The sequence below is a fragment of the Panulirus ornatus genome, chromosome 12 (assembly GCF_036320965.1).
Source record: "Panulirus ornatus isolate Po-2019 chromosome 12, ASM3632096v1, whole genome shotgun sequence".
Classification (NCBI taxonomy): Eukaryota; Metazoa; Arthropoda; class Malacostraca; order Decapoda; family Palinuridae; genus Panulirus; species Panulirus ornatus.
The window spans coordinates 25,897,476-25,922,155 of NC_092235.1; the positions used below are offsets into that span (position 1 = coordinate 25,897,476).

The window sequence follows — 24,680 nt, forward strand, 5'->3', positions numbered from 1 at the left end:
TGCGCCTGGTGAAAGACGAGGAGGAGCGCGACGCCACCGCCACCACCTTGCTTGGCGGGAAACTCGATCTTGGCGGGAAACGCGAGACAGACGACGTCGTCGCCCTAACGGTCGCCCAGAACGACTCGCGGCAGCCCAGCCACGACTTGAGCTACGACACGGACCCGTATTTCCCGGAGAACGACACGTCGTACGGCGGCAGCGCGGACATCTACTACATGTACGACAACGTGTCGGACATCGCCCTGGGCAATTCATCAGATGTGTTCAAAATCCACTACAAGATCTACCAGTTCCAGATGATTAAGGTAAGATAACAAGATCTACCAGTTCCAGATGATTAAGGTAAGATAACAACATCAACCAGTTCCAGATGATTAAGGTAAGATAACAAGATCTACCAGTTCCAGATGATTAAGGTAAGATAACAAGATCTACCAGTTCCAAATGATTAAGGTAAGATAACAAGATCTACCAGTTCCAGATGATTAAGGTAAGATAACAACATCAACCAGTTCCAAATGATTAAGGTAAGATAACAACATCAACCAGTTCCAGATGATTAAGGTAAGATAACAAGATCTACCAGTTCCAGATGATTAAGGTAAGATAATAAGATCTACCAGTTCCAGATGATTAAGGTAAGATAACAACATCAACCAGTTCCAGATGATTAAGGTAAGATAACAACATCTACCAGTTCCAGATGATTAAGGTAAGATAACAACATCTACCAGTTCCAGATGATTAAGGTAAGATAACAACATCTACCAGTTCCAGATGATTAAGGTAAGATAACAAGATCTACCAGTTCCAGATGATTAAGGTAAGATGATAAGATCTACCAGTTCCAGATGATTAAGGTAAGTTAATAAGATCTACCAGTTCCAGATGATTAAGGTAAGATAACAAGATCTACCAGTTCCAGATGATTAAGGTAAGATGATAAGATCTACGTTCCAGATGATTAAGGTAAGATAATAAGATCTACCAGTTCCAAATGATTAAGGTAAGATGATAAGATCTACCAGTTCCAAATGATTAAGGTAAGATAACAAGATCTACCAGTTCCAAATGATTAAGGTAAGATAATAAGATCTACGAGTTCCAGATGATTAAGGTAAGATGATAAGATCTACCAGTTCCAAATGATTAAGGTAAGATAACAAGATCTACCAGTTCCAAATGATTAAGGTAAGATAATAAGATCTACCAGTTCCAGATGATTAAGGTAAGATGATAAGATCTACCAGTTCCAAATGATTAAGGTAAGATAACAAGATCTACCAGTTCCAGATGATTAAGGTAAGATAATAAGATCTACCAGTTCCAGATGATTAAGGTAAGATAAGATCTACCAGTTCCAGATGATTAAGGTAAGATAATAAGATCTACCAGTTCCTGATGATTAAGGTAAGATAATAAGATCTACCAGTTCCTGATGATTAAGGTAAGATAATAAGATCTACCAGTTCCAAGATCTACCAGTTCCTGATGATTAAGGTAAGATAATAAGATCTACCAGTTCCTGATGATTAAGGTAAGATAATAAGATCTACCAGTTCCAGATGATTAAGGTAAGATAATAAGATCTACCAGTTCCAGATGATTAAGGTAAGATAATAAGATCTACCAGTTCCAGACGATTATCTTAAATCTGATAACGAAAGAAAGCAGTTCCAGATGACAAAGGTAATTGAACATTATTAGCAGAATGCAATACGATTATCTACATAGTTTATTGAGGAAACTCGCCGTATTGTTTTGATTATGTCGCTGCATGATCGTTATCTTAAACTACCTCGTTACCTGAGGTCTTATCGTATCCCATCTTGGGCTACAAATAGGATTATAAATTATGGATCAGAGTCTGATCTTAAAACTGTCTTTGACCTTCAAACTGGTACCGTAAACTGTCTTGCTGACCAGGTCTTAAAGTGCTATCTTCACCAAGATAAGATATTAAGACTCACTTATGAATGAAGATGACACACACACACACACACACACACACACACACACACACACAGGGAGGGTGACCACTGTTGTGGAGTATCGACCACGTGGAGTGAGTCATCAGACGGTGCTGCCATCTAGCGTGTACACACGTCATAATCTATACACCCAACCTGCCTGGGGGGGGGGGGGGGGGAGATGGGTGTCATTTCCTCGCTAATCCCGCTAATTCCAGCAGGTAGCGGGCAGGCGAGGAATTCCGCTACAGTTTCATTAGGGAAGGGGTGTTTGGAAGACCCGGAAGTGAAGATGAAAACTGGATGGAAGGGTAGAATTTTTGATCCATAGAAAATGGGAAACGAGTACGTAGAGTACCGTTTGTGAGGGAAAATGGATAGCGGGGGGACTACAAGAAACTACGGGTCTGTCGTACATGTTGTTTTTCCCTGCAACATGTATGACCCAGCCTGAAATACATCAAGCGTTTCATGAGGAAGTGTTAAGGTCACATTACGATGATTGGATGAGGCTGGCCCGTCATCCTCACATCGAACCTTAGGATGATGAATATAGGGTCGTCTCTTTCCCCTCAAAAATAAAAAGGTCAGTTTCCCCCCTCCATTCCATCTCCATTGTCTCAGCTATTGAAGTTGATTCTCAAAAAGGTCCATCCATCCCCCCCCCCCCCATTCAAACTTGGGAGGACCCCCCCCAATTAAAGTACAACTGTTAACTACAGATAGCGTTGTAGTAATAGTAATGGTATTAGTGCTAGTAATTAGATGATTACATACACATCAAGGACACTTGATAGTCTCTCTCTCTCTCTCTCTCTCTCTCTCTCTCTCTCTCTCTCTCTCTCTCTCTCTCTCTCTCTCTCTCTCGACCCAGGCTAATGTATGCAGTCGACCCCACCCTCCACCTTTTAAAACTTTTTTTCCACCATATACGTCAGCGTCGGGGCAGAAACGGTAACGGTGACTTAAAACTGTTGCCGATATTTTCCCGGTAAGTTGGCCGATACGGAGTGATTATGCAAATGGTTGGGTGCGTGTGTATGGTGGCGCCATCATTAGCGGGACGAACTGTCTGAACAAAACTCGTCTGGCGAAATTACACGTAAAAAGACGACCATTTCTTTAGATTATTTTTTATTCATTTCTCTCCTGATGGCGTCTTAGCCAGGGTTTACAAGTCTTGTAGTTAATTTTATGGTTGACTTTAAGTACGCAAACGTACGCGTGTACAAGTAGGCATATACATACATATATTTGCATATGTATACAAACGCAGATGTGTGGGTGGGTTAGCGTTGCTGACTATGAGTCTCGCTGATTACACCCCCGGGGTTGGACACGCGTAGGCTCGAAACTTGGTTACGGCACCTGTCCATGGTCAGCCCAGGTGTTTATCCTCCCTGTCTGTACATGTTTATACATAGTATATATATATATATATATATATATATATATATATATATATATATATATATATATATATATATATAAGGTTGAGAGACAGGACAACACGAGTGTAGAATACATAAATTGTAATCACACACACACACACACACACACACACACACACACACACACACACATATATATATATATATATATATATATATATATATATATATATATATATATATATATATATATATATATATATATATGCGTCATCATGAGGATAGTTCAGTTAACAGTAACTCGCGAGACACCGTTTTCTGTAATCTCTAAGACAGTCACATGTTTCAAGTTCTGTCAAACTATAGAAAACGGTGACCACCCTCGCCATCTCTGACACTGCAAGACAACTAAGGCTAGAATGTCTACTAGGATTACTTAAAGAATTATCTAGAACTTTCCAGAGACACTTTGAACCAAAAGCAGGTTTGACAGACGTGTCAGTACGATCACAATATGTCTTCCACAATTCTAAAATATTGTTTTGTTTTCAGGTGGGTGTGTTATGTACTGTGATGTCCATTATTATCCTCTCCACGTGCAAGATGCTGCTGCAGGTCCTCGCCCAATACGCGGGCAGGGAGAAGCCACCGGACATGTAAACTATCTTGCGATTGGTCGTTGTGGACGGACGCCATGATGGGGGTGGGGGGAAAAAAAGATCTGGCGCTGTGGTTGGCCGCAGCAACAGCCGCCAGACGTGTAAGCCTTCTCGTGATTGGTCGTTGTGGACGTATATCGTGATGGAGAACGGATCGGGCACTGTAAGGACAGAGCCCATGCCATCATGCCCAAGCGTCGTACTCTAAGGTCGTGCCGTCGTGCTCAAGGGTCGTACACGTCGTGCTCAAGACGTTATCCTCCCCAGGCCATAATTCTTCTGTGCTGTAGACTTACTCTGCTCCGTTTCGGAGGACAAGCCCTGAAAATGGACTTACGATACACTCATATGCTGTGTGTGTCCACACGACACAACCAACTCAATCAAAATATATAATGAAGTGGATGACCTCCATTTTGGCAACACTGTGATGGGACGATGCCAAACTTTGCCATGTTTTCCCACTTGTGTTACTAAGAACAACAAAGGATATTTAGTGTTCAGTGGTGTGTTGTGTGGACTTTACAAAACCAAACACTCACAAGAGTACCTTGGCTTAGAGAACAGAGTCGGCGAGTTTTGTTATCGTGTATCATGAGAACAAGAGACCTGTGGCACGCCACTTGTTACGTCCAACCATATTGAGGCGTTCATATGTTTTGCCTTAACGTCAGGCTACGGGAAGACTCAGAACATTATAGTAATAAGAGAACAATCATGCGATATCCTGTCTCTACGTTTCTATTCGCCATATTGTTGCTTCCTCCTCGCTCTTCTTCCTGTATCATTCCGGCCGATGCTAATTGCGAGATATACTCGTGTGTCGTAGCCACTAAGGCTTGGGCCCAAGGCACGCGGCTGCCTGCTGCTTCCCATAGCTTCTGTATAGCGACCAGCCACACGAGGATTGACCGGTATGATGGATACATCACCCTTTGTCCTCCAGCAGAAAAGATCTATTTCTTCTTGTAACCTTTCACCTTTTAACAGTAGGATCTGCCAATATCTGAATAGCTCTAATTAATCTTCTTTATTCTTTTTCTTACACTTCTGTCTTTCATTTGTGATTTCCGCCATCTTAAAACCTTCCTGACGCCAAAATTAAACCATAGGTAGTCGTCCGTCTAAACCATCCAGGCTCCCCTGAAACATAAACCATCCAGGCAGTTTGCCATCTTTAAACCACCCAGATCTTCAGAGATAAACCATCCAGATCATAAACAGTAAACCGCCCACACACTTTGATAAGTCTTTCTTAAACCACTACCACCCCCCAGGACCATAACAAACAACCCTTAACCATCCAAACAGCCCTTGTTATCCATCAGGGGCTGGATTAGTTATCCATCAGGGGCTGGATTACTTCCCAGGGTCGAATCCCCGTCGCCCAAATTTCTCTCTCTCCAACACACTCCCCCTCCCTCTCCAATCCTCCTCCCTCCCCCATCGAACCCTATCCACCCCCCCCCCCCCAACAGTGAATCCTCATACTTAAAAACTCCCATTAACAAAGTTCATTTGCATTTCCCTGTTGGCGGCACTGCTTCACACGGGTCCTGGGCCTAGGGAACTACTGAGACAGATGGCCTCTTGTGATTATGTGGAGGCCATAACTCGGGCCATGGACCTCTGTTGTCAAAGACCCCTCACTCCCTCCTTCCCTCAGGGTCTGAATATACTCTGGTCAAAGCCTTTGCCCAGACCTGCTCTCGCTTGGGTCTGTAAGGTAGGTAGGGATGGTCTGGGTCTCTGGTCTTTTGATTCGTATTAGGTCATGGTCTTTACCTATGGTCTGTGCCAGATTTTTGGTGTGGGTGTATCTAACGGGCCATTTCCCTGGTCTGTGGTGCCGTCTGATTGGCCAACGACCCATGACTTACTGCCTTATAACTACCGTTTACAACGTATAGTAACTACCCACATAAGCAGTCACATTTTGGGCCACCAGAGGAACACGTAGCCAAGGAAGGGAACCAGACAGCCTCTTTGTGAACCACTTGTTAGGTTGACCATCGTTTGTACAGGTGTAGACCACGCTGCCGTTGTTAGGATGAAGTTGTTAACAACCATCACGGTGCTAATGATGGCCTTTGGTGTTAACGGTAGTTAATGAAGTTAACCAATGGTTACCGTTCTTCATGGTCTCTGATGCCGCAAATGGCTCGTTAAGTTCAATGATGGTTCCCGATACTAACGAGTGTCTTGTGTTAACTGTCATGTACCATCTTAACGATGGTTCTCAGGCGTTCACTATGATTCGCTTGTTATCTCTGCTTCCCTTGTTAACCCCATGAGCCCGACCTTTTCTTGTGATTGCCTTATCTTCGCCTTGACCTTAAAAAAATAAAAGTTCAGGTGAAAGGTCACATAATCTCATCCAAGTGTCGCTTCCTCTTTTCTTGAAAGTCGTTCCATCTTGTTCCCAGGTCATGTCATGATAATTGTTTACAAAGACGACTCTATTGTATCAGATTTGAATTGATATATATATATATATATATATATATATATATATATATATATATATATATATATATATATATATATATATATATATATAATACTCTTTACGTTACGACCGTTGAGCGTCAGTTATACCCCTGAGTATGATATACCAGGATATAAGACCTTCTTTCCCTTAATGCTTTCACAAGCAAATAAGACGATTGCGAGTATCATTAATTTATACAGGTAATATAGTGCTATACCTTGTATATATGAATTGTGTACGATTCTGCTTCGCTGTTATACGACGTTTTAACTTGTATGAATATCTATAGCAATTTTGAGTCGTTTGTGCTTTGAATTGTTAATTATGAATATTAGGTGAGGACAGTGCTATCTTGATAGTAAGGTCCATAATCCTTCAGACAACCATGAAATGTAAGTCATATTGGGGTCAACAACGCATACTTTTGATGCCAAATGGTAAGTTAAATTTGGTCCTCGAAATACATAAGCTGCGGTGATAATTGATTGTAAATGAGGATGTAAACTGATAAATGATGACTACCTTAAAGAATTCTCATTGTATATAGAAGACTTGGTAACAGCCTATTGCCGTACGAGGTTAGGTTTGATGGTTAGGTTTTGCTGTGATGTGGGGTCCAATCCTCGTCCGACCTGTTTTTAACATTTTGCAAACTTTCCTACGAATTTCTCGCTAATTTTAATGCGTCCCTTCGAAGAAATGTTGGCTGTTGACATCATCATACCGGTTTAGTAACTTGAAGGTTGTGATCAAGTCGCCTTTTGCTCTTTTCTCTTCCATGATGGGCAAGTATATGACCATCTAACCTCTCCATGTAACTCTCTTAATTCTGCTAAAGTCTTTGTTGCTCTCTTCTGTATCTTCTCTTATAGGTCTTTGTGCCGACCAAAATATATATATATATATATATATATATATATATATATATATATATATATATATATATATATATATATATATATATATATCGTGATACGCAATATGCATACCACAATGTTTATAGTGTGCGTATGTATGTACAACGCCATTTTCGAATACTCCAATATATTTCTACCTGCATGAAAAAGTTTCCATTTTTCTCCCACCCTAATGGGTTGAATATAATATAAAATGGCAGTTATATTTTATTCTCCTTATATTTCTAAGTATTAGATACAAAATAATTTTGGCGCCGTTTAAACAATAGACCCAAACTTTCATGATTTTTTTTAATAGTTTTTGGGTGATCTATCTTTATTTTGGGGTATTGATTTTTTATATCAAGAAATATGAGTTGCTACAGTTATAAGGGAATGCCCAGTTTTTTTCAGTACTTATCTAATGTTATTAATTAAAATGTATTCATAGTCCAAAGGTGAAAGGATATATATATATATATATATATATATATATATATATATATATATATATATATATATATATATTTGAGTAATTTGTCACTGGGTTTTCGAAAGATGGTTAGCCAAGCATTGCGCCAAGGAGCTAAGCTACCCAGTTTCACAGTAGCATCAGGTTAACTTAGGGGTTCTACCAAGGGCGTCGTCCATAGGAGTGTCCGTAGGAGTGTCCGAAGAGTGGCCGAAAGCCGTAGAAGGGCGTCTTCAACTTCCCGAACGCCTGTAGAATAAAAGGTAAATAAATATTAGTATTCCGTTCGTGTGCCAGATGCGCCTCCGTCGGTCGATCGTGACGTCCCGTATGTCAACAAACGGAAGCGTCAGAATTGTAATATAAAAGATTTTATTAATGATTTTATTGCCGCTCTTGTGTATTTTCTCGTAATTTTTATAGCCAGGCTTAAACATGTTGGCTTAGTTGTAGTTAGTGACGAAGTAGGAATACTTTCTGCCTTGCTTTGAGTATTTGAATTAGGGAATCGTTTCTGCTCGACTACTTTGAAAGTGTGCTTAAGGAAAAGTTGAAAGTATTCCTAAATCGAAGTTCTTTACTAAAAGTAAACCCGGAAGTAATGTACATACTTAGTAAAGTAAATCCCTTTTTCGTTACTTACCACTTATAACGAGGAATGGACACAAGTTTAAGGACTTCAGATATAAATTGCTGGTATGTTGTACCATCACTTATACACTAAAGTCTACTTAAGGTGGCACTTAAGGCTCTCGCACTTACAATTGTGCCCAGGTTTGTTCAGTTTGGTGTAAAAACAAGTACACAAACTGGAGTTAAGTCGTAGCCATTTAAATGATACTCAGGCGGGAAATAAAATTGTTCTGGGTCGAAATTTTTTGCTGGGCTAACTGGTCGTGGCGAGAGGGAAAACGGGAAGCTTATGTATATTAGGAAGGTGAATGGCTCGTAGGCAATGGGAAGTTAGAGAATCACCTTGTAAATAATTTCAACATATTTACTGCTAAATTTTTACAAGATTTATTCTCCCAACCTCAAGATGTATGTCTTTTGTTTTGAGAGTTTTACAACCATTATTTTGCTAAATTTACAAACTTTTATTTTTTTTGATACTTTTTCTACATTGATGCGTGCGACTTACCTTTGTTTTGAATTCTCGATGTGTGGTCGGATAGGTCGGGTAGGTCGGTCTGGTCGGGTAGTAAGTCGGGTAATAGGTCGGGTAGGTTGGGGCGGGGAGGCCCTTGGTGAAGACGCCTGCGATCTTGTCCTTGACGGTGGCCTTGAGCGCCTCGGCCTTAGCCACGGCGCTGGCCAGGGCCTCCTTCTTGGCCTCCACCAGGCCCGCTATCTTGGCCTTCAGCCCCACCAGCGGGTTCTGTTGGGAGGGCCGAGTGAGGCTGCGAAAGCTTAAACTGGGAGGTTGACGTGGCTGAGAGGACGTTACGGCTGAAGCCGAGGAAGCTGATAGGACACTGTGGCTAATGTGAAGAGGTTGAGAAGGATGCTAAAGTTTAGGTGAGGAAGCGAAGAGGACGCTAAAGCTGAAGAGATAAGGTTGAGAAGGGCGCTGAAGCTTAACTGAGGAGGCGAAGATGATAATGCTAAAGTTTAGGTGAGGAAGCGAAGAGGACGCTAAAGCTGAAGAGATAAGGTTGAGAAGGGCGCTGAAGCTTAACTGAGGAGACGAAGATGATAAAGCTATAGAGAAGAGACCGGGAGAAAGCTAAAGCTGAAATGCGGAAGCTAAGAAAAAACACACAAACTGAAGATAATACAATACTAAGCTAAAAGTAAGAACAGGCAGTAAACATGACGTAAGTAAAGCTGTTTAAAAAAAAATTAACATATGTCCCTCCCACACTGACTCAGCCACAAAGTATTAAGACTTGGAACCTTCAACTGAACCAGACTTCGTGTTATAACCCTCGCAACATTGGCAACAAGGAACACGTATATTAATGAGGACTTCATCACGCACGATAAGAAAATAATATACGATTTGATAGAAAACTATATGTAAACATAAATTATGTGCTATGTATTCATTTGATTCAGCTGGAGAGTCTAATATGGCTTCTTGTCATACATACAACCACCTACATAATCCTACAAACCTCTAACTGCCACCTACATAATCTTACAAATATTGTATGATTAAGTTACCCATTATTACGTCTCGGACCTGTATTAGAATTTCAACATTGAAACGGACAACCTAATTGTACTTTTCAATTGCCCTGTGTTAGTAAAACTGACGTCTGATACCCTTAGTAAAGACCTTTACAGTACAGCTAAAAGCTAAACATTTTTATTGATCTTAAAAGAGAAAATTAAGCCAGAGGTAATTTAGGTTATTGGATGTTAGTTTGGTTAGAATAGCTGCCCGGGGCAGCGAATGCTGGACAAAAACGAAGCCTTAACTGTAGCAAAGCAATTGAATTTTAACATGAACACAAAAAAAGCATTGAAATAAAGCTCAATCATAAAGCATTACACATAGCCATAACACAGCTAGGGTGAAGATCAAAAACTTACCCATGAAGAACATCACGTCGAGCCTTAGGTACTTATTTCCTTCTTGTTCTGTTACCAGTGCTATATGTATGTGTCCTTTGGCAAATGTGTCTTTATGTGTCTTCCACTGGCAAATATACAGTTACCTTGACCTGTATATCATACTGTATCCGTATGAGGAACCCACTGCATAGTATTCCGTGTGCCTATGTAGACTCAGCGTCAGCCAGTGGTGTTCTGTGTTACTAGCATCGAAAAGTATATGTCTACGTCATTCTACGAGCGTGTCTGTCAAGGTAGATGCGTTCGCGTCTGACGTAGAGTCCCTAGACCATCTGTGGCGTGGTCGGGCCTGAGTTACAGGTACGCAAACCTGTAACGGAGGAGGTTAAACGGAATTTTTGTAGGGGGTAGAAAGCCACCCTGCAGGTCAGCCAACCTGAAGGATTTGTAGTAACTTACGGGCTTGGGTCGATAGGAGGGTCGGTACGTGTAGACAGGCAGCGGGTAGACGGGCTTCGGGTAGACAGGCACTGGGTAGACGGGTTTAGGGTAGACAGGCTGAGGATAAGGAGGATAGATGGGGTACTGGGTGACCGGGGCGGGCGTGTAGGGGTAGGTTGGTCGACCTGTGATGACCTGGCCGGTCCCGCCGCCCACGCCAACCACGTCCCCCTCCGAACTGCCGCCGTAGTTGTCTTCCTCATGGCCGTGGTAGTGGCCACCGTAGCCCTTAAGGCCACTGAAGGCGGCGCTCTTGGCCGCGATGGATCTCGTGATGCCTGCGGGAGGAGATAGGAGGCGTGGAGGAGATAATACAAGCGGAGACACCAGGAGGACAGCACAAGTCTCCCACAAGACCTCATAAAAACAAGTCTATTTTGAGCAAGACTCGCGGGTCTTCGTTACATTGATCAAGTTCCTTCTGGCAAGGTGACGCCAAATACTCCATTCATAAACAACTCGTGAAAGAAACTGAAAAAGATGTTTACGTGTTTATTATTGTTTACCAGAGACGATAGAATCCTTGGCGTTCTTGAAGCCCTCTGCTATAGCGATCTTGGCGCCGATCACGCCCCCAAATAGGGCAGACTTGGAGTCCTTGATATTCGTCCCGAAATCGTCTCCTTCCACGTCCTCCTCCGCGTAGCCGACATGACCCTCGACGTAGGTGTTGTCGTATCCGCTGTACGAGTCGCCCGCGCCGTCTCCTGTGTCGGTCACCACTGAGGGAGGGATGGAATGGACGTTATAGCGAACAATAACACGTCACTGAACGGGTGTTGGGTGTTCGGTAGATCACTCATGCTTCGTCCTCACCTCCGACTCCTACAGGGATGTTGTCGCCGCCGGCGGTGGCCTCCTGCGTGGGAGGGTCGTAGAGCCCAATAGGAGGGCTGACGGTGGTGTGGACGACGGGCGGTACTTGGTCGGGCGCCACGTAGAGGGTGTCGGGAGTCACCGCTTGGGGCGCTGGCGTCGGTTCGATGGGCAGTGGCGTCTGTAAGTAAAACTTGTTTTTTCTTCATAGAAAACAATGGTTTATTTTCTCTCGATTAATTATACCTTAGATAGCAGTGATGGCACCCCGGCCATAGAATTCACAATGACGAAAATTCCTGCCAAACTTGACGAAAATGTACACCATCTTAATGATATTCTCCCTAGACTGGAGACATGACAGTCTTGTAACCCATACATGCACCGTATCCCCAGGGGGGGGGGGGGCACCAGAGTTAGAGGGGGGGAGGGTATAGGTACTAGTACCGTACCTGTACTGGGGGCAGGTAGCTGAGTGGTGGAGGTGGGTCGTCGTCCTGGATGAAGGGAGGTGGTGGCTGGGCCGTCACCGGTACCAACGTACTGATTCTGAACCAGTAAGTAGAACAGAGAAGATATATTATGATACACACAAAACCAAGAAGATATTATGATACACACAAAAACCAAAGAAAATTATATTTATTATTCATTATTATTATTATTAGTAGTAGTAGTAGTAGTGTATGTCTGGCTTTCCCGCATGAGCGAGGTAGCGTAAGGAACAAGGAACTGATCCTTTTAGGGGGACAAAAATCTTCCTTTGGATCTTTCCATTGTTCCTGGTCATGGCGTGATAATACAGGAAGGAAGGATTTGTAGTCTCCACGACGCGCAGGAGATAAAGAGGTGGTACTTTCCCCCTTAGATGATGATAACAATAATAATGATAATGCATATGTAGAAATACAGTTAGACATGTTTACACTTGAACATACCTGATTTGCTTTCTAGTAATCAACATGTATAAGATGTCTGTAACGCAAGATTTGTTACTTTAGTTGTTATAAGATAAAGCCTCAAGAATGTTCGCGTGGAGGATTATTATTTTCTGCTGTGTAACAATAAATTGATAATTATTTGTAGTCATTGATAGGCTGTACTGACTTTCTTATTCTTGCTCCTGAAAACAATTGTCAAGGAAATAGATCGCTGGGTGAGTTTGAGATAATTATTCCTGCGCATGATAATGTTTGGAAGATTAATGGATTGCTATATATATATATATATATATATATATATATATATATATATATATATATATATTATTATTATTATTATTATTATTATTATTATTATATATCATCATCCTTGCTCATTATAGTATTTGTCAGCGGAATGGATCGCTAGGTATTTTGTTTCTGTTCCTCGTAATGTTCGTCAGAGAAACTGATCGCCAGCTGTGTTCGTGACTACACCTGGAACAAAATGGTCTGTTTTGTTTTGTGTTTGTGCGTGAAATGTGACGATGGTCGGTGCCACAGCCTTACTTGGTGGGAGGCACCAGGCCGCCCTGTCCCAGTTCGTCTCTGGTGATGACTTCGATGTCTCCCAGCTTCTCGGCCGTGGCCGCCTTCACCGTCGCCAGCAGTAGCACAGCCAACCACGTCCTCATCCTGAAGAAGCGAAAGGATCTGTTGTTGACATCAACCTCCAAGCTCTCTCATGCAGTAGAATTACCTCCCTTGGCAACCAACTTTATGCTACAGGTATTTATACTTCAGAATTTATTTATTGGAACAAAAAAAAAAGCTGCAAATAAACGGGTCTATAAATACGTTCTCAGTTAAAGAGAAACTGATTTTAAAATGGATGACACTTCAAGAAAGTTTCCAGTTTGAACTGCAGCATAACACAGTCTGGGTTATCACGCCTGCTGTATCTTTCATCATTATCTTCACGGAAAGATGCGTTTTGTGTTTTTATACCCTTGCCGTTTCTCGCTTTAGCAAGGTAGCGCAAGGATCAGGCGAACGAAGGCTGCATTCTCTCACGCCTGTTCCCGGGCAGCCATGTGCAGTGCTTCGGAAAGATACACATAAGTTGATAACATACAACGCGTGAATGTACCGAAACGAATATTCCCGCAAGAATAACGATATTTTACGGTAGATGCCTTCCACCCACAAATGACATGCCTCCCATCCTCTTCTCACCTCACCAACAAAGCATATCCGAACATTTACAACACATTTGCAGCTCATCGCTCAAGTTATGGTAGTTTTGGGGTCATCTGGTGTGTTCCTTGAGCAGTACGAGGACGACGGCGGGACATTCCACGCCCACCCTGCCATCTTCCAAGTTGTCGTACCGGTCAGGGAACACAGCAGATGACACACCAAGCCTACCATTAATTTGACATTGTGCAGCAGATATGTGAGGAATAACGACGATGTAGGAGGAGAGAAGCGCTGGTTGGGAAGGAGAGGGTAGGAGGTTCAGGGACCCCAACGCGTCCGGTAGTGGATAGTGATCTCCCCTGCCAGACGTACGCCTCACCTCGTGACGTGGGTTGACTTGTTACTTGGTAACTCATGTGCGACATATTGCCGTATGTGCGGGGTTTATGATAAACCACTTTCATTTACTGTTCATAAAGTCAGTGACAATACAGTATTGACTACTTAACAAAGTAATTACTTGAAGACCCAGAACATTCTTGTAAGTTTTGTTTTATTGATAGAAATTTATATCTTTTGACCAAAGATGGCAACTCGTGCCAGACACAGGTGCGCGGGAAAACCCAGGCCTGGGACAGCGTCTCCCGTGGCCTCTTGTCTGTGTCTTAGTGTCTTGGTTTTACCAGGATCTTCAGTTCTTTGTTCTATCATGAATTCGCCCACAACCCAATATTTATATCTGTGAGGATATGTACCATTCGGGGGCACATTGCTCTTAAAGTAGTAAAAATAAAGTCATGACTTTAGTGTTATTATTGCCCAGACACCTGGCAACATTGCAGGACCATAATGAGATTTGTCTGGCTTTTGCAGCGTCAGTATAATATGGGAATGAATGACCCCCTTACGCCCATGATTATGCCGTTGGCTTCCCCCAAGAATTCTGAGAATGTTCCATAATTGCCGCTACTCCAAGACTACTTGACCTCTGTATCCAGACTTGAGCGGAACTGTAAAAGAACTTTTATTCTTGAAGCTGGTCTCTGTCCGTGGCTCTTGAGTGAAATGTGGTATAGCTTCCTTAAAGGAGAGGTCATTCACCCTTATTGTGACCCAGACGGATTGACAGTAATGATGAAAGACGTGATCAAGATTGTTGAATGAATGGCTTTTTCTGTTTTCTTTCGGCGTTAACCACACGCGAACTTTATCTTTTTTAGCGCGCGCGCGAGCGCAAGATTGGAGCTGATATGGAATGGCCATTTTATGTTTTGCCCACACTTTCCTCCGTCTCTCTTGTTCTGCCAGATTACCTAGGTTGTCGTCCTGCCTCCCAAAGTTCATTGTCAGCGTCTCAAATGTCCTGTTGTTGCTATGAGAAACTTGCTGGGCAGGTGGGTGGGTTAAGTCCCGTATACACTCAGGGTTCATAACCTACGCTCACTCATCATGATTATACGCAAAAAATGTATGACAATTTTCATTATTGAGTAGATGTTGTTACTAAGAATTGGTACTTATGAGTTTGATCTTTATAAGTAATGTACGTATGTGTTAAAGCTTGTTAACGAGGGTTTAATCGCAAATATTTTAATTTTTTTTAGGAGACTTTAACGTTTCTTTCTTAGATATATCCTATAATTCAGTATGAAAAAAAAGAAAGAAAGGCATTATTAACTTTAAAAACTTGCGTGAAATACGAAAGTAAAATATGAATCTATATAACAAATATTTTATTTCTGAGGTTGAGTTGCTTAGTGTGCCTGGCGTAGGGAGGCGTAAAGTCTTAAGTGGCTGGCGTAGGGAGGCGTAAAGTCTTAAGTGGCTGGCGTAGGGAGGCGTAAAGTCTTAAGTGGCTGGCGTAGGGAGGCGTAAAGTCTTAAGTGGCTGGCGTAGGGAGGCGTAAAGTCTTAACGTTGACCAGTGGTGGTTACACGACCTCTCTCTCTCTCTCTCTCTCTCTCTCTCTCTCTCTCTCTCTCTCTCTCTCTCTCTCTCTCTCTCTCTCTCTCTCTTTCTCTCTCGTAGACAGTTAGATACTCATTGCATTTATTATTATTATTATTATTATTGTTATTATTTTTATTATTATTATTATCATTATTATTGTTATTATTATTATTATTATTATTATTTTTCTCGTTGCCTAATGGTTCCCCCACTACAGGCCAACAGGGGTGGCCTAGCGAGGCCTAAAAGAGCGTAGTCGCTCCCGCCCCCACATTACTGGCCAGACCCGTCTACCCTTGTAGCCCGGGGCGGGAAGGCTGACCAGCCGGAATTCCCACCCCGCTTCCCTCTCCACCCCTACGCACGCGGGGGAGAATCCGTCACACTGGGGAGAGAAACTGTGTATAGGATTGGCCACCCTGACCCTGGCATTCATGGCCGGGGAGAAGCCATGACACACCGGGGAGAAACAATGTCTTGAGTCACCATGATTGGTCGGATTTATAGGTAGCAGTCCTACTGGGGAGGAAGTGCCCTGCTGGGGAGGAAGTGCCCTACTGGGGAGGAAGTGTCATACCGGAGAGGAAGTATCGTATCATTAACATCTCGAGTATCAGAACCCATTAAGATATTCTCTACCACCTCCCGTGATAATTATTGGATCAGAATCCCTTCATATAGAGTTGGCGACGTTATAAATGAGACAAGGAAGGGAAACACCCACACTTTCCCCGCGTCAACATTGTCATCATCTGCTGTGTGGACTACGGCGGTCGAGGCTACAAATTTCTCCTCTGGTACAGGACTCGGTGAAGCTCGTGTGAATTACTTGTTGTGGATGACGCCAGTTAAACGTGTATCTCGTCCGTCATTTCTCGGGTTAAAACCATCCCAGCTGCCTTGTTGCCATCCGGATGAGTTAGTATGTTGGCAAGTCGTCTCCTAGGTGGCCAGAAGGAAGGGGAGATCATCCCAGGAGACCGGGATAAGGAGGAGGACATTATTATCCTAGGAGACCAGAGTAAGGAGGAAGGCAGTACGCAGTGTTTGATCCATCAGGGGGCGGATGGTGTGGTAATTACCGTTGGATATGGAGAGCGAGGCTGGCGGGTGGGGGTTCGAGGCTGGCTGGCTGTACCACCACATTATATCTGGATGATCCTCTTATCTGTAGTGTATCTTGTGAGGAAGCACCTGGGAGGCGCCCAGGTAAGGATTGAGGTCAGTGCCAGGGACGGTAATCTTCCATATATCAACACATGCCTATCTGCTCTCTCCGGTACCCACCTACTCCCTCGGGTACCCACCTACACCCTCTGGTACCCACCTTCACCCCTCTGGTACCCACCTACTTCCTTTGGTACCCACCTATTCCCTCCGGTACCCACCTACTTTCTTTGGTACCCACCTATTCCCTCTGGTACCCACCTTCACCCTCTGGTACCCACCTACCCCCTCTAGTAGCCACGTACTCCCTCTAGTACCCACCTGTCCCCTCTGGTACCCACATACTCCCTCTGGTACCCACCTACTCCCTCGGATACTCACCTACTCCCTCCGGCACCCACCTACTACCTCCGGCACCCACCTACTCCCTCTGGTACTCACCTACTCCCTCTGGTACTTCAAGGGCACCACTTAAGTCCCTTGGTATTTGAGGTAAGGGGTGGGGGAGGAGGTGAGTGTTTCCTGTCCCTCTGTCATTAGTCGGGGGGGAGATAATCCCTCTGCCCATTCACAGGGGGAGGATGTACGCAGGTCAGGTACTTCCCCTGGTATGTTAACTGGTGTTATGGACGGGAGTTATGATGGAAGGAACGCTGGATGTTTCGATCTTGACCTTCTTACCCGCCAGATAAGCAGGGGATGCTAGGGGGGGACCCCTGCCTCATACATACAACCTCCCTCCCGTGCACACTTACGCCAGGAATCAAAGTTGCTGTGAAATGCCTGGTGTTACCTTACGTATGACGTCTTTGTTGAAAAAAGAAAATAGAAAAAAAGGCTTCTACGTCCCAAGGCTGCTCTACTTTCAGAAGCAGGGGAAGGTGACTCCTTTGGAGTGAGAAGTTCTTTGAAAGAGACTACTTTCGGTAACCCCGGTAAATTCTCTCTCTCTCTCTCTCTCTCTCTCTCTCTCTCTCTCTCTCTCTCTCTCTCTCTCTCTCTCCCCAATCATCGTGCAGTCCAAAGCGAACACTATAAAGTGGTCGGGAATTTGAAGACCAGAGAAAGATTCAGGTTAGATACAATAAATTCCGTAACAGTTCGATAGGTAAACGAAATTACCCAAGGCTGGACTACCTAAACCTAGCCTACGGTGAATGATCGTTATCGAATACATGATTGGCGAGCGTTGCTAATTTGTATTGACATTGTATGATAACTGTGAGGGTATGCAAGACCTCGGCGAGTCAATATATGAAGCAAGGAAGACTTGGAGGAAAAATCACACAAATATCTGAATCAAACATATTTGAACTGCCAGACATTTTGGACGTATGGAAAGTAAAATTGATTAGCCTGCACAGGCCACTGTAAGGGGGTAGTTGAGGGGTACTGCTTATTTGATTTATTAATTGTCTGTGTTAATTGGACGTTTGGTTTACCCCTTGAGCACGGCTTTACGGCCCTCGAGAACAACTGGGGACGGGTGTAAGGTCGCACGGTCGTGCTCAAGGATCGTACCGTCGTACACAAAGATCGCACCGTCTTTCTTAAGCGGCTCAAGTCGAACGGAATTAAGCACATATTCAAATATCAAAAACCTTTCCGGTGACAACTCTAGCCAGCCCAGTATCTTCAGAAATTCACCCACATATACACGAAGGGAAACGTCGTGCCTTCCATTAATTCCTAGACTGTAACATCGTCTCCCTCCTAAGCCTAACATTTTAAACCAACAGCACCAGAGATTACCTGCGCCTGACGTAGGCCGTAAGAGCTAAGTGGCAACTGCGGCCAAACGTGCCCGCGGGGCGACATCTGTTATCGTGGTGGTGAGGCGAGGCTTCGGTGGAAGAAGGACGGGGAAAGGTTTCAAGAAAAGTTAGGTTCGTAGAGAGAAAACGGAGTAAAGTGAGTGTGAAATGAAATACCGATGTAAATCACGTCATAAAAAGATCATTCACTTGTCTATATCTACCAGTATATTTATGATAATTTTGAATTGTTTCATAACTATTGTAAGGCACTTCATTATTAACGTAGGTTGATTTTTTTTAGTATTTAGCATAAAGATGACAAGGTTTAAGAATCATTGATAATTTCAAGAAATTGTTCAGCATTTTGGAATTTTTAGTATGTATTTTACTTTATTCGCTTCTTTGCTGTATTTCTCATCTTCATTATTATCTTAAAGAACCACTAAGTAATGCCATTATCTTGTCGATTTAGAAAATCGGTTGCAATTGCCCCCTTGATCTCATGCCTTCAAGCATATTTAAAAATCTTCATAAATGGGGTAGACAGACAGGTGATGTATAACGTGACTTGCGCCTTCTAGATGCTGTAATACATTTTTCTAAACATCTTATACTTAACGGCGAAGTTGATATTCACTAGTATATAACCCACCAATTTTAGTTTTGACGAGCACGGTGATAAGCTGGGTATTATGGCAACCCCAAAGTCCCTTTCACACATGGATCCATATAAATATCTCTTGCGAGATTATACAGTCCTACCTTATTGAAATGTGTCCCTTATTTGTCACTTTCCATTTGGGCTTCGAATGTTTAACGAAATCCAAAGCTTAGGTTTAACTTTTTGTAACGTATCCCTCCTGAACACTCAGTATTTCTGGAAAGTTCTTTATAGCTTAGAAATATTAGCGGCCCGAAGGCGGAACCCTGCGGGACACCATTGTTTGCTTTTATTTTTAGGGGAAGGATTTTATGACGTTCTGTACACAAGTGTAGTTAGGGCTCGGAGGCGGTCGGCAGTAGCCTAGCATTGGGCTTTAGCCTCACTCTCGCTTCTACCAGTCACAGATGCTGCGGGAAGGGTTTAAGGATAGATGGAGGAAGCTAGGGTGAGAGAGAAAGTCAGCAGGAAATATGGAGGGATGAAGGGAAATGCCTTCACAAAGTAACCATGTGGAAATGTGGTCACTCGTCCTATTTCTTAAGATATGATGAGGACTTCCATTTCCCCCACGCGGGATGTTGAGCAATGTATCCATCTGCCTGTTAGGTAAGACATAGGAACAACAGGAATGAACCACCGTGACTGCATTAGATGAATAAATCAGTGTTCAAATCGTCGTATTTATGTGAAACGTTTCTCTACGCAAATATGTCGCATAGTCTCGACATTAGTCATCCGTGAATATATTCCAGCCGTTCGTTTTTCTAATGTAATGTTATGTTTACCAGATACACATTAAACCTTAATACGAAATGTCTGAAATAAGTGATACAAGTTTTATATGAGTATGGTTTACTCTGAAAATGAGCGCTTTATATTAAGAGGTGTCGTGTATGTCGAAAAAAAATAAATAAAACTGACATGTCGATGGACAGGCCTACCTGTAGCCTAACTTTAACTTAACCACAGCCTTTCTTTAACCTTGGAAACCTCGCCACTGCTTTCTCTTTCTGCGTCAGAGTCTGACTTGAAAGTTAGACATCTCAATTGATGTGTTAGATACTTTGTCCGTAATGTCACAAATACACTTAGAAGTTTACAGTTGTATACGGATATTATATGTCGATGTTTTTTTTTTTTTCATGCTGATGTTTGCGCATAGAACTTATGATGAAAGTGAATGTATTTCTATACATTTACGAGTTTGTATTAAAAATACCACTTTCATCAGTGATGCTGAGGTGGGTCTGCTAGGCTATCCGTTCAAAGGTAAGATTCTCGCGTTATAGAGTTTTCCATTAAGAGTAGGTTAAGGCTAGGCTCTTCTGTCAAGTTTAAATTCTCTTATCAAGTTTAGACACTCCCTCCAAGTTTAAGGTCTTCCATACACAACTGAGTCATATTGTCAGAGTTTCGATACCTCAATAGCGAAGCTTCCAGACCTTGTAAGGCTAAACTTCCGATGACCTCGTCAGGAGCCTCTCTTTCACAAGACCATAACACCGTGGTTCCTTCCCGTGCTTCGCCGTCGTGACTCTAATTAAACCTTTGCCTGGCAGAGATTAGTTTGTCACACAAAGTGTGGCCGACTGTTGCGACGCATCTCCAATTTTAAGCCGCCCATTCGTCTCGCTTCCAAAACAGGTTTCTTCCAGGACACTCTACCTGGACTCCACGCCTTCCTGCTGCTTGATTTATTAGATAGGGTGTTGAGGATGTCCCAACCTGTGTGTGTCAGCTTGGGGAAAACCGGTAGTAATCGGGGTTCTGGTAGGTAGCTCAAATGGCCGTAGGAATAATCTTCCAAAAACCTGTTCTTTCACTTCCACGAATGCTATGTAATCATCATTTATTTATCACGTATTCAAATTGTACATTTATTGTGATGTGAGAAATTTATCATAGATAATATTAGCATTCAGATAAGTTTAGCCTATCATGAACTAGGTAATATTAACATTCAGATAAGTTTAGCCTATCCTAGGTAGAAAAAAAATTAACATTCAGATATGTTTAGCCTATCCTAGGTAGAAAAAAATTAACATTCAGATATGTTTAGCCTATCATGTCCTAGGTAATATTAACATTCAGATAAGTTTAGCCTATCATGTGCGGGTTACTGAGCCGCTTGCAAACAGAGCCTTACAGCCCCGTAATTTCCCTAAATTTTTATTTAGCATATTCTTATAGCTTTTTTTACGTTTATAAACCGTGACGAAAGTGATTATACTTATTCGTACAGTCTTAAAACATGTCAAACCCATTAATGCTTATATTGTTAGACTCCAGAGGCAAAGATTGGCTTAGTATTCAGAAATCGCCCGTCTAAGAAAGTTTCTTTGCCTACATTTGGATATATTTTGTACAGAAAAAGGGGTTTCATAGAATTGTTACTGTCATATATATCAAGTACTTCTTTGAGTCCTCTTACACATTTTGTAAATTCATATTTCTAAAGTCACAGGTGCGATGTTTTATAAGAATTCATTATAATTGTGAGTGGGACATTGTAATCAATCCTAAGTATATTTAGACAAAAATCACTTTAGTACTCAAGAAATGTAGGGAAAATGTCCAATTGTAGTCAACCTTTTGTTGACTTGACATTGTCTTATTTTACGGAATGGCCACAAGTTTGGACACCTGTATTGAAACTCAGAATTTGTCGAACATACATTAAATATCAGAGATTCTTATTTCCAGCGTTAGGATAATTTCCAACGACTCAAAACAACGTGAACACAAATATGTTTTCAAAGATGCAGAATTGGTAGATTATTGTCATTAATAATTGTGATTTGATATGTTAATTAGTGTGATACTGAAATTCATCTTGGTGCATGCGATCTCAAACAAGACTCAAGTTGGCCATGGAGTAAATGGTAAAATATGTCGTTGTGTCGTAAATAGAATTTTTGCCTGTTGGCTGACACTTCGTAGCAATTATATTTGGCACGAATATCATAATTATGGTAATATCAGCGACAATATATATATATATATATATATATATATATATATATATATATATATATATATATATATATATATATATGGTATTATGAATGAACCACTTCATATCTTGAATTATTCCGTTATTTATTTCATACTGTATTTCCAGAATTTAATTATCTATAGTCGGTCGAAGAGTACATGTTCACTCAGCAAAAAATAGTAATTTGAGATTTCAAAGGTCGAAGCTGACACTATTACCAATCAGAAACAATATATTACGCGCTGTTTTGTCTTCAAGAGAATAAATGCATTGAAGTTGCTTAACATAAATCAGATACACACAGGAGCTGAAGAGATATAATAATATAAAGCCACTTTTAAACAGACTATCGGAAAATGAGTTCGCTAGACGTATCGCGGCGAGCGCTCCACTTACCTGCAACCAGCTCGCGGGGTCCTAAGCGTGTGACCGGTGGCTGGGGACGGTCACTCGACCCTCTTACCCTGCCTCACTCCTTCCTCCCAGCTCCGCCCACACCTCCCAGAGCCTCATCCCGTGACCCTAGACAACTACACATGGACACGAGCAAAGCGCCTCTCACACAAGTTGCCCGCCATGGCATCAGAATAATCCTTGGGTTTTCAGATGTTTTCTTTTTGCAATTTCTCCCTTGCCCTTCAGAAATGCCATTCTTCATATCCTTCAGGAAAGCTTAATGTTCATATTTATGCAATAAAATGAAGTGTGGTATTTATATATGACCCTTTTATATCTCCATCTGACTTAACATAGCTACGAAATGGAGAAGATGGTGAATGATCATTGAGAAACTAGCCGTTTCTCTTCAAGACAACGGGATGTACCAGATAACATGTCAGGGCGAGTCAGTTGGGTTCAGATATACGAGTGAACACCACACAAACCTGTCTGTGTCAACGACCCCAGCCATCTGTCTGTTAGTGTGTTTACATCCATGCATATAGGGCTGGTTCACCTTGTTATCTCGAAGCATCATAGATCCGAATCATTATAACTCCGAAGCTTCCTTTTTCCTAAAAGAAAAAAATGGTACGAAATACCCTAGAATTAAGGAACCGTGTCCACAAGGTTGGGGTAGGTACTTTTGCGTAATTGTAGGTTGTTTCGTATCATTTAATTTTGAGAATTACGATGCTTCGGAATTCGTACTAATCCCTATACAATATAAGCTGCCATCCTCGTCTGTCGTTATATATATTTATTGTACATATATATCACTAATTTATCCGTGTTTGTCAGGCCTTCGATACACACAGTACTTACAAAAGCAACTTTAGTGTTTTTGATGATCGTTAGAGATGGGTCACCAAGGCATAACAGAAGCACTTCTGAAAAACGTACAGGATAGCGTAAAAAAAAATATCACTCAATGTAGCGGTAACGTTCGCATAATCGCCCAGAATGTATCGGGAACGTTCACAGAGTCGACCAGTATGGCGGGAACGTTCGTGGAATCACACACTTATATAACGGGAATGTTCACTGTAATCATCTAGTATGGCGGGGGGAAATATCCACAAAAATCATCTGCATTAACTGAAACGTTCACGTAAGTCATCTTGCATAAAAGGAACTTTCATGGAAGTAATTCAAACGTTAACCAATTCCCCCGTATGACGGGAACGTTCAACATAGCTCGTTCAGTACAGTGGGTGCGTTCGGATCAGGTCTCCGGTCTGGGGTGAACGTGCGGGCGGCAGCGTAGTCAGCAGGAAGGCCCACAGCGGCTGGGAGAACGAACATTCCTCTCCCTCCCCCATTACGGCGTGTCAGCCCTGGCTGCGGGCAGATTTATGCACCCCAGCTACCACACAGCCTCACCCGAGGCAGGGATTCGAACCCCACGAGCCTGGGTCGTGGGGTCCGTCCGCGTGCATAACGAGCGGCGTAACGAACGCTGCGCGTCCAGCTTACGCGAGCGCTCAAAAGCCTTAGTGTGTGTATCCCGCGAACTCAATGACCTCCACATGGGCTCAGGTCTTGGCAGCAAATTAAGAATCTCTCTCTCTCTCTCTCTCTCTCTCTCTCTCTCTCTCTCTCTCTCTCTCTCTCTCTCTCTCTCTCTCTCTCTCTCTCTCCGTGTGGGTACCGGAAGGGGTCGGGTTCGCTGTGAGACAACACCTTGGTGGCTAAATTTCATAATTGGTCCCCCGTTAGCTATCTTTTCTTTCTGCGTCACACACACACACACACACACACACACGCACACACACGTGGGCTGCTGGCTTTCAGCCCACAGACATACAATCTCTTCATCTCGCACATAACCTTGATAACGCGTAACTCACAAGACGTGTTCTGCGCAGTT

General features: G+C 42.6%; 2 protein-coding genes across 3 annotated transcripts in view; one reads left to right on the forward strand and one right to left on the reverse strand.

Moving 5' to 3' along the window:
• Positions 1–6,488, forward strand: part of LOC139751729 (uncharacterized) — a 19,726-nt gene extending 13,238 nt beyond the window's left edge. The window contains exons 3-4 of the mRNA XM_071667284.1: positions 1–308; positions 3,917–6,488. The exon at positions 1–308 is cut by the window's left edge and continues 323 nt beyond it. Of these exons, the coding sequence (XP_071523385.1) occupies positions 1–308; positions 3,917–4,024 (416 nt within the window). The 3' untranslated portion in view covers positions 4,025–6,488. The remainder of the gene's footprint in view (positions 309–3,916) is intronic.
• A 1,137-nt stretch (positions 6,489–7,625) lies between these two features.
• On the reverse strand, positions 7,626–22,922 carry LOC139751906 (uncharacterized). Of its 2 annotated transcripts, none has more exons than XM_071667587.1 (8): positions 22,769–22,922; positions 13,210–13,335; positions 12,172–12,268; positions 11,720–11,900; positions 11,410–11,625; positions 10,862–11,181; positions 9,024–9,260; positions 7,626–8,131 (listed from the first exon to the last, which is right to left on the reverse strand). In XM_071667587.1, exons 2-8 carry the CDS (start codon positions 13,332–13,334, stop codon positions 8,042–8,044), a joined length of 1,266 nt encoding a protein of 421 aa, XP_071523688.1. In that variant the 5' UTR covers position 13,335; positions 22,769–22,922; the 3' UTR covers positions 7,626–8,041. The 2 variants fall into 2 exon arrangements, with proteins under 2 accessions (XP_071523688.1, XP_071523687.1); XM_071667586.1 differs by having other exon boundaries at positions 12,172–12,272; positions 13,208–13,335.
• Positions 22,923–24,680: the final 1,758 nt, after the last annotated feature.